Here is a 13,393-nt window from a genome sequence, read left to right as displayed (position 1 = left end):
AAAAATGTTTTCATAGTGTCTCCTCCAAAGCTTTGCAATGTTTCCAGGTTCAGTTATGCCATCAATACTAGAAGGCAGTGGCATTTTGCTGTTGTCTAAATATTTGCATTCACAAAGCCTGATCTTCTGATTGGTCATAGATTTTCTGTTTTGTTTTGGTTGTTTTTTGGTTCCTATATAACAGCATTTGACAGAGTGTGATGACATTATTGTTAACCTCTGCTCAAAAAGGTTGTACTGTGTAGATTTTGTGTAGAGAAATGAAGGCAACTGTTAGTGTATATCTGTTTCTGTGCATCTGTGGACTGAGCTCCAGTTTCTATAGAAGACACTTCTATGTGGAAGACCAAATGCGCTGGAATGCTGCCCAGATGTACTGCAGAGAGCATTATGATGATTTGTCCACTACTACCATACAAGAGACAGTGGAGCTCTCCAGTAACCCCAAGGTTTCTGTTTGGGCTTGGGTTGGAGCATACCAAAATCCTTTAAACTCATCTGAATGGATTTGGTCTGGAGGTGAGAAACAACCAGTGGAACAGTGGAACCCTGGAGAACCAAACCTTTTGGATTTTGAGAAATGCACTCTTATACTAAAAGGGAATTCTGGACTGACCAATATTCCGTGTGATTATACTTTTTCATTTTATTGTATGGACTACTATGAAACGATAGTGGTACAGGAGAGTAAGACATGGGAAGAGGCTCTGGACGACTGCAGACAAAACTACATTGATCTTGTTAGTATCGCCTCTGAGAGGAATATGGCAGAGGTGATAAAAAACATCACAACATCACAGACAGCTTATGTATGGACTGGACTACGATTTTTAGCTGGACATTGGTTCTGGGTCAGTGGTGATGATGTTGGATATGAAGCCTGGTCTGTGGAGGGGGAGCTCCAGTGCCCTCCCAAAAATCTCAGGTGTGGAGCTTTGGATATAAAAAATAAGGTTTGGAAACCTACAGACTGTGAGGAAAGATTAAACTTTGTCTGTATTAAGAATTAAATAAACTGTTTGAAATAGATATTCTGATATATGACACTTTTATGTTATGTTATGTTATGTTAAGAACCTTATAAGCTCAACATTCCCATATAATTGTAAAAAAATAACCTAATAAGTCTTCAGTCCATAAAAATGTATGGTTATAGATAATGTATGTTTTTCAGTTATACTGTAAAAACTGCAGCATTTTTTTGTTACTTAAACTTTTACTTTAACAATTTCAACTTGATTTTACAAGTTATGTCAAGTTATAACAAGCCGAAACTTAAAATAGTAGGTTGAACTGATTGCAAAACCAAGTTGTTTTAACTTTTACAGTGCAAACTGTAAAATGCCATATAAAATTATATTGATATGCTGATTTTTTTGAAGACATACTCTCTTTATTTTAAATTTATTCCAATACATTTTATTGGTGTATTTACAACTTTATTTTGTGTAAAATGCAATTTCCACAAGTTTGTACTGCTGATGATGGTATAAACACTGTTATTTAAGTATTTTTAATGTAAAGGGACTTCTTTGGGGCTTCTTGTCTAACAGATTTTGCCATTGCATTACATTTACATTTTTATATTAAACTTTGGAAAATAGACTATGCATATTGATAACTTGAGTGAATTTAACTTAAACATTACAGCTCTTCCAACATTTAATTACATTAAATTTTCCAAATATGTAATTTATTTAACAAAAAATAATTTTTAATATCAATAGCTATCCAATTACTCCATTCAGTAACTTAAGTTTTCTAACTTTGCTTTATATTTAGTATGTTTAATGATGATATAACATACAATTTTTGCATGTGTACCAAAAATTTTTATTTTGGAGAAATAAAGTAGATATTTGTATATCAACATATCTTTGTGATTTATTTAACATTTGCAATAAAAAATAAAAATATTAGGCCATTTAAGAAGTAAAATTCACCAAACAACCCAATCTGGGTTATTGTTAAACCAGTATTTTTTCAGAGTGTAGTTAGCCATTTGAGTAATAGTTAGCCACACTCTTACTTGGCTGTATATATTAAATTTGCATTAAAGTTTGAATGCACCATTTGGAGTGCAAATTTGTCAATAATCTAAAATGAATGTGAGGCTATTTCTCAGCAATCCGGTGGTGTATTGTGACAGAAACTGGTCTTATTGGATCTTGTAGGCACTTCGTAGGTGTCTCGTTTAGCATAAACCCGTTCAATGCGTCTGCAGCAGGCACGTATTTTGACATGATGCATAATACACATACAGTAGGTTCACATGACATGGCAAACACATATTTTGACGTGACGAGCCACACACACGACAGGCTACATATATGTTTTGATAAGATTATTCGCAAATGGATCAAACACAAAACAACTGTCAATCTCCCTCGGTCTGGGGCTCCATGCAAGATCTCACCTCGTGGAGTTTCAATGATCATGAGGACTGTGAGGAATCAGTCCAGAACTACATGGGAGGATCTTCTCAATGATCTCAAGGCAGCTGGGACCATAGTCACAACTGGGAACACACTACGTTGTTAAGGACTGAAATCCTGCAGCACTTGCAAGCACATGTACAACGCTTGTCTGAAGTTTGCCAATGAACATCTCAATGATTCAGAGGGGAAAATGTTGTGGTCAGATGAGCTCTTTGGCATCAACTCAACTTGCCATGTTTGGAGGAGTAGGAATGCTGCCTATGACCCCAAGAACACCACCTCCCAAACATAAACGTGGAAACATTATTTTTTGTGAGTGTTTTTCAGCTAAGGGGACAGGACAACTGTAGTGCATCAAGGGGGTGATGGTGCCATGTATCATCAAATCTTGAGGAGAACCTCCGTCCCTTAGCCAGGGCATTGAAAATGGGTCATGTTTTTTTTTTCATTTTACAATTAAATTTCCTTAACAAACATCCTTAAAATAAGTGAAAAGAAACGTTGTGACCCTGTCTGTGAAATCCAGGTAAAAGTCTCATAATATAAAGATAAGTTTAGTAGTATCAAGGTATTCCTTTTGGTCTCCTGTTTACTTGAAAAATATACTTAAATATTAACGTAAATCTCAATTTACAAATTTGATCACAAGTTTGTTTAAAAACTGTGTATCTTGTGAAGTTTCTTTAAGCACTCACAGAGTACTTGATGTGACCGTAATACAGCTTTGGTCATGCCAGAATAGCATTTCTGATAAACAACCATCGTCAATTTTTCTTTTAATTATTCTGCTGTCTGTCTCTTCCCAAACTTAAGTGGTGCTATTTTGAATGCGTTAGCCAATATTGCTTTTTTATGAGCCATTGAGAAGACTTAATAAATAAATAACACCTGCAGGCAAAAATGGCAGAGGTGGACACAGAGAAATATACACATATCAGGTTTCACTGATTTACCAAAAAACATCTGTATGTCATGCTTTGTTTAGAAGAGTGTTGTGCTTGCTTATAATGAAAATCTAAGGTCAACGAGTTTTAAATACTTTTACAAAATATTAACTTTTAAAAAGTACATTTACTGTATATGGGAGAGTAGTCTGGGGTGGGAAATGATAAGACAATGTGTGTGTGTACCTGGTAATTAATTGGTCCCCACAAAGATAGGAATACCAGTATTTTTGACCTTGTGGGGACATTTTGAGGTCCCCATGAGGAAACAAGCTTATAAATCAAACAGAATGATGTTTATTGAAAATCTGAAGTAAGAAAGTTTTCTGTGATGGTTGGGGTTAGGGTTTGGATTATGGAAAGGGAACAGAATATACAGTTTGTACAGTACAAAAACCATTACGTCTATGGAATGTCCCCACAAAACATTGAAACCTGAAATTTCTGTACCCGTGTTTGAGTTTTTAGTAAAGTGAGTTATATTTTCATATATTTAAGATGTTTCCACAGCACCACAAAATGACTTAAACATGACTTTTCAAGTTTCACCACTGCATTAGGTTTTTTTGTTTTATTAAACTTTTTAATATTAAGCATTGTTGTTGAGTGATACAATGTCAGTCCAAATCCGAAATCCAATTTTTTTGCATCTGATTCAAATAATTGACTTTTCACACTCTTTAACCGTTCAGGGGTCATTTATAAAACTTTTTGTTTTTCAAAAAACCATGTGTACACCAGAAACTGCATAAAATTCCCTTTGTAAAGGGGGTTTCCCCCTATTGTTTACAGCAACATCCGGTTTGTGACGTCACGCTGAACAGATCGTGCATCGTAGCTCCGTCGAGTTCATCATCTAAAAGCTTTTTTTTACCATCTTATTCCTATTTATATAATATAACTTATTAGTTTTACATAGGAATACTTTACCGTGACGATTATTGAGCAGTACTACCACGTGAAACTATTTATCACTAATAAACACCCAGTGTTGTTAGCATATAGCCGGCTAGCATCCACACGGTGGAGGCTGAAGCTAGCATTTTCCGATCTAATGGCGGATTCATCTGATATATGCTTTTCTGACCTATCCTCACCTGAGCGGGAAGCTGTGGAGGAGTTGTTTCCCGGTTTTAGCAGATCCAAGGCGAGGTACAGCGCCCACTTCACCCTGCCTTCCGACGTCCACAAGCGAGCAACAAACATGCATTCCACGCGATGCAGCTTCACGGACCGTGAACGACATGAAAGCGATCGGGAAGCTGTGGAGGAACCGCTGCCCGGCCTTCACAGATTCAGCAAGCCAAACATCACCCTGACCCCAGACGTTCGCAGGCGACCGAGGCGTGTCACAACCGAACACCCCACGCGATGCAGCTCCGGGGACCGCGTCCGGGTAAACGAAGACGCCATCGCCCAGCATGAAAGCGGTAAGACTCCGCTTGTTATTGTAACATGTACTACTTTTACATGCACTAAGTGTATTGAAGTATTAAGGTTAACTGAGAAGGTTGCTGAACTAGAATCGTGCATCCGAACGCTAGTTGAGGATAGCAAAACCGCTAATGTTACTGTCGCAAATAATCTATCGAGCGAAAAGACTAATGGCTCGGTTCCGACATCAGATGCTAATATAAATATTACAAATACTGTATCGAGCGCGCATAGTGTTTATCACAATAACCATGGCTCGGTTCCGTCATCAGAGTCAAGTCGGCGGTCAAACTGGGTGACTGTTAGGCGGCATAGTCATATAAGGCGTCCTTCTAAGACCCATAACGTAACGACAATTTCTAACAGATTCGATCCCCTAACGAGTATACCAGCTGAAACACCTTTTAAAAGTGCCCTGGTCATTGGAGATTCTATACTCAGGAACACTAACATTGAGGCTCCAAACACCATAGTCGACTGTATACCGGGAGCCAGAACGTCTGACATTAGATCCAAACTTAAAGTGCTGGCTAATGCTAAGCGGAAGTTTTCTAAGATTGTTATTCACGCCGGCACGAATGACACTAGGCTCCGCCAGTCGGAAATCACCAAAGATAATATTAAGGAGATGTGTGAAATTGCAAAAACAATGTCAGACAATGTAATATGCTCTGGTCCCCTCCCCGCCTACCGGGGAGATGAAACACATAGTAGATTAGTGTCTCTCAATGGATGGATGTCAAAGTGGTGCCCTCAGCATAACGTAGGGTTTATAGACAATTGGAAGCATTTCTGGGGAAGACCATTTCTCCTAACCCGAGATGGCCTTCATCCGTCATCGGAAGGAAGTGCTATACTCACTAAAAATCTGATCAATAGTCTTAATTCTGATATAGTATGACTATCCAGGGCCCAGGTCAGGAAACAGACGGATCGGCTTAACCGTCCATCTGTTAGCTGCCGTGATATGTCAAGACCACTTATATCCCAGCACTTCGAGTCAATCTTACCGAAATATCAGCACATTTCAACTGTATCTGTTCCCCGAACAAATAAATACAGGGCACCGCTTGTTACATCTGGTACAAATCTGATTCAAATAAAATTAGAAAACAATACATTAACAGATGAATCTCGAATCTTAAAATTCGGCCTTCTTAACATTAGATCGCTTACCAATAAAGAACCTATTGTCAATGAAATAATTACAGACCAAAACTTAGATGTACTCTGTTTAACAGAAACCTGGCTTAAAGCAGACGACTACATTAGTTTAAATGAATCCACCCCACAAGACTATTATTATAAACACGAACCTCGATTAAAGGGGAGAGGGGGTGGTGTAGCTACAATATACAACACAATGTTTAAAGTAAACCAAAAATCTGAGCTAAAATTTAAATCATTTGAAGTAATGTTGTTAAATATGGAAATAACTGATCGTAACCACAAACAGCTTTCTTTTGCTTTAGCGACAATCTATAGACCACCGGGCCACCATGCAGATTTCCTTAATGAAATAGCAGATTTCCTATCTGAGCTTGTAGTCACTGTAGATAAAGCTGTTATTGTTGGTGATTTTAATGTCTATGTGGACAACCCAAAAGACGCATTAGGACGTGCGTTTATAGATGTTCTAAATTCTCTCAATATTAGACAAAACGTGACAGGGCCAACGCATACTCGTAATCACACATTAGACTTAATTCTGTCACTCGGACTCAATATTAATGACGTCGAAATATCACCTCAGAGTGATGCAGTTTCTGACCATTACCTTGTGTCATACACTGTACTTCTAGATAGGATCACTCAATCTACAACATGCTACCGACTAGCCAGAACAATAATTTCCACCACTAAAGATAGCTTTATTAGCACTCTTCCAGACCTGTCCCAAATGAAACATGTAGCAGATAACTGTGACGATCTAGATATTGAAATAGAAAACCTAAACAATGTCTGTTCTAACACATTAGATGCCGTTGCTCCCATTCGAAAAAAGAGATTCAAAGAAAAACCGCCAGCTCCATGGTATGACCATCACACAGCAGCCCTTAAAAAGGCAGCTAGAAAAATGGAAAGAAATTATAGAAGCACAAAGTTAGAAGTATGGCGCGCAGCATGGAAACAGAGTGTTAAACACTACAGACAGGCTATTAAAACCGCCAGATCTACATATCTCAGTACGCTTATTAAAGAAAATCATAACAACCCTCGTTTCCTCTTTAGCACAGTTGCGAAACTGACTAGAAACAAAGAACAAACAGAAACCAATAGTAAACTTCAACACAATAGTAACAACTTCATGAACTTCTTTTCTAACAAAATTTCGGCTATTAGGGAAACCATCGTAGCTACCCAGGCAGCCACCACTCTACCCATTAGTTCACTTAACACTAGACTACCATACGAACATCTTGATTCATTTAAACCTACTACAATAGATGAGCTCTCTAAACTAGTCACATCATCCAAATCATCGTCCTGTATATTAGACCCCGTTCCCACAAAACTACTTAAAGAAGTATTCCCTGTAGTGTCAACCCCGGTTCTAAATATCTTTAACTCATCGCTAGAAATAGGATACGTTCCAACAGCTTTTAAACTAGCAGTTATTAAACCGCTGATTAAAAAACCACAGCTTGACCAAGGAGAACTTAATAACTTTAGACCAATCTCAAATCTCCCTTTTCTTTCGAAAATATTAGAAAAGGTAGTGGCAAGCCAGTTACGCACATTCTTGACAAATAATAGTACATATGAAAAGTTCCAATCAGGATTCAGGCCCCACCATAGCACAGAGACAGCGTTGCTTAGAGTTACAAATGACCTCCTATTAACATCCGATCGTGGTGAAATCTCAATTCTTATATTACTAGACCTTAGTGCAGCATTTGACACAATAGACCACAGAATCCTACTCAATAGACTAGAAAACTATGTTGGTATCAGTGGTCAGGCGCTAGCCTGGTTTAGGTCATATCTAACCAATCGCTATCACTTTGTTTATGTAAATGAGGAAGAGTCATATCACTCCCTGGTTAAATACGGTGTACCGCAGGGATCAGTTTTAGGTCCTATCCTGTTCTCGTTATACATGTTACCCCTAGGAGACATTATCAGGAAACATAACATAAGTTTTCACTGCTATGCGGATGATACCCAGCTTTACATCTCCTCGCATCCCAGCGAAACACACACGTTTTCTAAGCTAAAAGACTGCATTAGCGATGTTAGTGACTGGATGGCACATAACTTTCTTAAGCTCAACTCCAATAAGACAGAGGTACTTATTATTGAACCAAATCGCTACAAACATAATATGTCAGATTACAAATTGCACATAGATGGCTGTACTGTGGTGCCATCTTCCACGGTTAGGAACTTAGGTGTGATGTTCGACAGCAACTTATCCTTTGATAGTCATATCGCCAACGTCTGCCGCACAGCATTCTTCCATCTTAGAAATATCTCAAAAATACGCCATATACTGTCTACATCTGACGCAGAGAAGCTTATTCATGCTTTTATGACCTCTAGAATAGACTATTGTAACTCGCTACTCGGGGGATGCCATTCAAATCAGGTCAACAAGCTTCAGCTAGTTCAAAACGCTTCTGCAAGGGTACTTACTCGATCTAAGAAGTATGACCACATAAGCCCAATTCTGGCATCTTTACACTGGCTACCAGTTAAATATCGCATCCAATTTAAAATATCACTAATCACCTACAAAGCTTTAAATGGCTTAGCACCCTCATATCTTAGAGAATTACTATCAGAATACAATCCATCACGCACACTACGGTCGCAAAATTCTGGCCTATTGATTATCCCTAGACTATCAAAAGTGTCTAAAAGTGGAAGATCCTTTTCCTACTTAGCCCCTAAGCTCTGGAATGATTTACCAACCCATGTCCGAGAATCAGACACAGTCGATCATTTTAAATCTAGACTTAAAACTTTTCTCTTCAACAAAGCATTCGCATAATTTGTCTAGTAAAGGTTCTTAACTCGCAATAGTTATTTTCACGGAACAAAGCACTCACGGTCATAACACAGACCAACCAAATAAATAAATAAAAACCTTTTCTACATGAACACTTAAAATGAATTGCATTAAATAGTTTGCCACCGTTTGCCACTGAACCTGCATTAACGACGACAGTGGGGCTTCCGGCCTTAGTCAAACGGTTTGGCACGTATGGTCGGGTTGCGATTTTGGTGCTTTCGTGTGTCTTGTGAATAGTATGTCTTGTGAATAGTATGCCATACAGACCCGTTTGCCACTGAACCTGCATTAACGACGACAGTGGGGCCTCCAGCCTTAGTCAAACGGGTTGGTATGTATGGTCGGGTTGCGTTTTTCGCGCTTTCGTGTGTCTTGTGAATAGTATGCCATACATACCCGTTTGCCACTGAACCTGCATTAACGACGACAGTGGGGCCTCCAGCCTTAGTCAAACGGGTTGGCACGTATGGTCAGGTTGCGATTTTGGCGCTATCGTAAGTCTTATGAATAGTATGCCATACAGACCCGTTTGCCACTGAACCTGCATTAACGACGACAGTGGGGCCTCCTGCCTTAGTCAAACGGGTTGGTATGTATGGTCGGGTTGCGTTTTTCGCGCTTTCGTGTGTCTTGTGAATAGTATGCCATACTGACCCGTTTGCCACTGAACCTGCATTAACGACGACAGTGGGGCCTCCAGCCTTAGTCAAACGGGTTGGCACGTATGGTCGGGTTGCGATTTTGGCGCTATCGTAAGTCTTATGAATAGTATGCCATACAGACCCGTTTGCCACTGAACCTGCATTAACGACGACAGTGGGGCTTCCGGCCTTTGTCAAACGGGTTAACACGTATGGTCGGGTTGCGATGTTTTTGGCGTTTTCTCCTGGTCCTGTAAATGGTATACAATATAGACCCGTTTGCCACTGAACCTGCATTAACGACGACAGTGGGGCTTTAGGCCTTAGTCAAACGGGTCGTCAGGTTTCATTTTCTCTTAAAGATCGGAAGGTGACCCTTATTTACCATATATACCCTCGCATTGGGCCCCCAATTTGCTAAATCCTCAACTGTGGATAACATAATTATGCCGCAATATTTAGTCTGTCTGGAACTAAGCTGAGTTAAACCACATCACTGTGTGACACTTCAATACATATGAACGGCCGCTACGCTAATACGATTTTGTTTTTCACTCCCTGTCTCGTCCTCGTCTCGTCAGCACACCTCTGATCTACTGGCTGTCCTTCAACGTTATGCCCAGCTGATACCTGACCAACGATCACCGGCAGAACCGCTTAATCTCCGCTAAATCTCCATTTCCGTTCTCCCAAGGGTTTTTCCCTCCTAGGACTTATTGTTCCTCGGATAAAAGCCCGGGGTTTTTTTTTCTCCTAGGGGGTTTTTCACCCCGGGGAGGCAGCCTTTTTGGGCTTTACCTAGCTTCCTCTTCTATACGTTGCTTTAGTAATACGTGCAATTATAATATTGAGTCATAGCCGCAGCAAATTTAACTGCTCATGCTATCATGTATTCTGTTGTGCTATCTGTCATTTTCTGTGCTTTTCACTGCTTCTATTTATGTAAAGCTGCTTTGAAACAATTGACTTTTGTGAAAAGCGCTATATAAATAAAATTGAATTGAATTGAATTAAATCCCAGTCAGTGGAATCCAAGTGTGTGTTCGTGCATCTTCACCTCATCTCCTCCCTAAAAACAACTATGGAGCAAACAACGCCTAGTTTTACTATGCATGATGTCCTCTGCATATCATTTCAATATGCTTATTTCCATCCATGACACAAGGTACATTTTGTCACTGTCCTAGCTTCACTTTTTTATTTAACACTGGGTTTGTCAGAATTTATATTGTGGTTTTATATATATGGCTTGCACATCATTATATGATTACAATTTTTACCAAAATCAAACTCTGAGGGAGATAAACTGTTTTTCCCATAATAAAACATTATAAAGACAAAGCATTACGCAGCGTAGGCATAATGCATTTAGTCGGTAAATTACAAAATTCAGTAGATGCCTTAAACATAAAACGGCACACTATATACAGGGAAGTAGAAGACACTGGAATACGAAAGCAACATGCTTCAATCCTTTATTGCGATGCGTCATCTTGAACTCCTGCAATTCACGAGGGTCACGGCGCAAACGTACCCATGGCAACGAACACTTACTAGGTTAAAGAGCACCTATTATGAGATACATGTTTTTAAACATCCTTTTGTGTGTAGGTGTGTATTAGTACATGCTAACGATATTCAAAAAGTACATACCTCAAAGAAAACGATGACACGAGTTATCGTCTCTAACGTTCTAGGACTACAAAAAACACTCAGATTGTAGGCAACAGTTTACTTCCTGGGATTGGTGACGTAGACAAGACCAACATTATCATAGTTCAGCCCTCTCTGCTTTGCTTGGGTACGCACTCAAAGACGGGGGTGGAGAGCTCCAAAGAGACCTGAAATGGCGGAGGTTGGGAGTCCATCCGTTTCAAGTGTGTTTATAAACACTTGTTTCATTGTTTAAGCAATCAAATCTCTCGAGTAGATGCTGTCTCTTTAGTTGCAAGGGCAAAATAGCACTTTATGGCCTTCCACAGAGGACATCATGTTTAATACGGTTCCGGCAAAATCCAGTCAGAAGTTGTTCACGGAGCTTTCACAATGTCTACTTCATGACCCGCTGGATTTGCACGTGGTCTCCTCCTAAGAGTTGGATTATCATGCACTTCTGGATCACAGTCTGTAAGTATCCATGTTTATAATTTATCTTTTACGTTACCGGTTACCGGAGCTTAACGTGTGCGTGTAGAGCTAAGCTTGCGAGCTAATTGTTTTGTGTTGTAATACTGTATTTCATAAACAACGTACCATATTTACCCTGGAACCTGTTGCATTCTCCTTAAAGGGATAGTTTGGCCAAAAATGATATTAAACCCATGATTTACTCACCCCCAAGCTGTCCGAGTTGCATATGTCCATCGTTTTTCAGACAAACACATTTTCGGATATTTTAATAATCCGCGCGGTGTTGTTGTAGAAATATCCATATTTAAAACTTTATAAACTAAAATAACTTCCTTCCGGTAGCGCCGTCATCTTAGTGTATGTTGAATTATGCAGACTATCGTTTTTTTATTGATGTTGATTTAGACGTGTTTACAAACTAAGTTACCAGCTAAACTGTTACCGGTAAAGTTTGTTCTCATGATCAAAGTCAAGAAACTCTAAGTACAGATGATTTATTTAAATATATTTTACTGTTGTATTTACTTGAAGCTTTCTTAGATTTTAAAACGAAGTAAACACGTAATGTGTGTTGCGTATTTTGGGGCATGTTATATGTAATACATAAACGTTTTAATGAATAGTCTAACTATTTATAGTCGTTGTACCCTATTGTTATAATATGTCTTTTTGACTGAATACATATTTGTTTTATTTGTCTATATCCTAGATTCGCAGCAGGACACATCCTCCTACACTGTAGGCAGCAGTAGACGTGATGTATAATGCCAAACATGCAACATGACAATGGGCACACAGTACAAGGAGTCAGACTGGCATATGTCGTTTCAGAATGTTTCCATCACCATCTTGACTCATCCAAGTCATAATCATTCTGTATTCATAATCTTGATTCAATATCATTCAGTGTTCCTTATTACCCAGCTTACTTTTTTTATTGATCCTGACATGATTGTTTTGTAAAACTATCTATACTACCAGAGTTGTATAGTACTTAAGTATTTTTACTTTCTACATAAAAGTACATTTTTAATTATTCCTATTTTATTAGTGTTTTTCTTTGGAAAACATACATTCCAAAACATATTATCATAATTTTTACTCCACTTCATTTCATAATTTCAAGTTTTTGGTTTATATTTAATATTTAAGTACATTAAACATCTAGTTATTTTTTGTACTTTTACTTAAATAAAAATAATTTTCATACTTTTACTCAAGAACGTAAAAGTACACAATTTTTATGTAATTAGGCATTAAATCAATTAATATGCAATATATAATGAATACACAGTATGATTCTGTGCTTTAGAATGTAGTGAACATTTTTTAGTAAAAAAAGTATTTTTTTTCCCAAGACAAACACTTTGATAAAGCACAGATGCTTGGCAAATGTAACTAAAATACTTAAGTATTATACACCTCTGTATACTACTCTTGAATAAAGTGCTCACTTACTATTGCTTATAATGTTATAACATAGTTATGTTTTTTACACCTGATGATAACTGCAATAAACGTAACACTTCTGATATAGTCACACATTTTCCCACTGTCTTGTACTCCTTTAACTAGAAAACATCTCTTTTGTATGAGCGCATTTGCTATTTGCATTGGTGTATGGTAACTTTAAAGGTTTGCATACACAAAGACTCAGCCTGATCTTCTGATTGGTCAAAGATTTTTTAGCTTTTTAAAAATTCTGTTCTTATATAACAAATCATTTGAGAGTGTGCAATGAAATTGACTTCTGCTCAACAAGGTTGTATCGTGTAGATCTTGTGTCGAGAA

General features: G+C 38.3%; 1 protein-coding gene across 1 annotated transcript; it reads left to right on the top strand.

Moving 5' to 3' along the window:
• The first annotated feature begins 260 nt into the window (after window positions 1–260).
• Window positions 261–1,048, top strand: LOC135731336 (secretory phospholipase A2 receptor-like). Its single transcript, XM_065249306.2, has one exon. It carries the CDS (start codon window positions 261–263, stop codon window positions 1,008–1,010), a length of 750 nt encoding a protein of 249 aa, XP_065105378.2. The 3' UTR covers window positions 1,011–1,048.
• The last annotated feature ends 12,345 nt before the right edge of the window (window positions 1,049–13,393 follow it).

Source organism: Paramisgurnus dabryanus, chromosome 2 (assembly GCF_030506205.2).
Source record: "Paramisgurnus dabryanus chromosome 2, PD_genome_1.1, whole genome shotgun sequence".
Taxonomy (NCBI): Eukaryota; Metazoa; Chordata; class Actinopteri; order Cypriniformes; family Cobitidae; genus Paramisgurnus; species Paramisgurnus dabryanus.
This window is presented reverse-complemented; position numbering and strand designations above follow the sequence as displayed.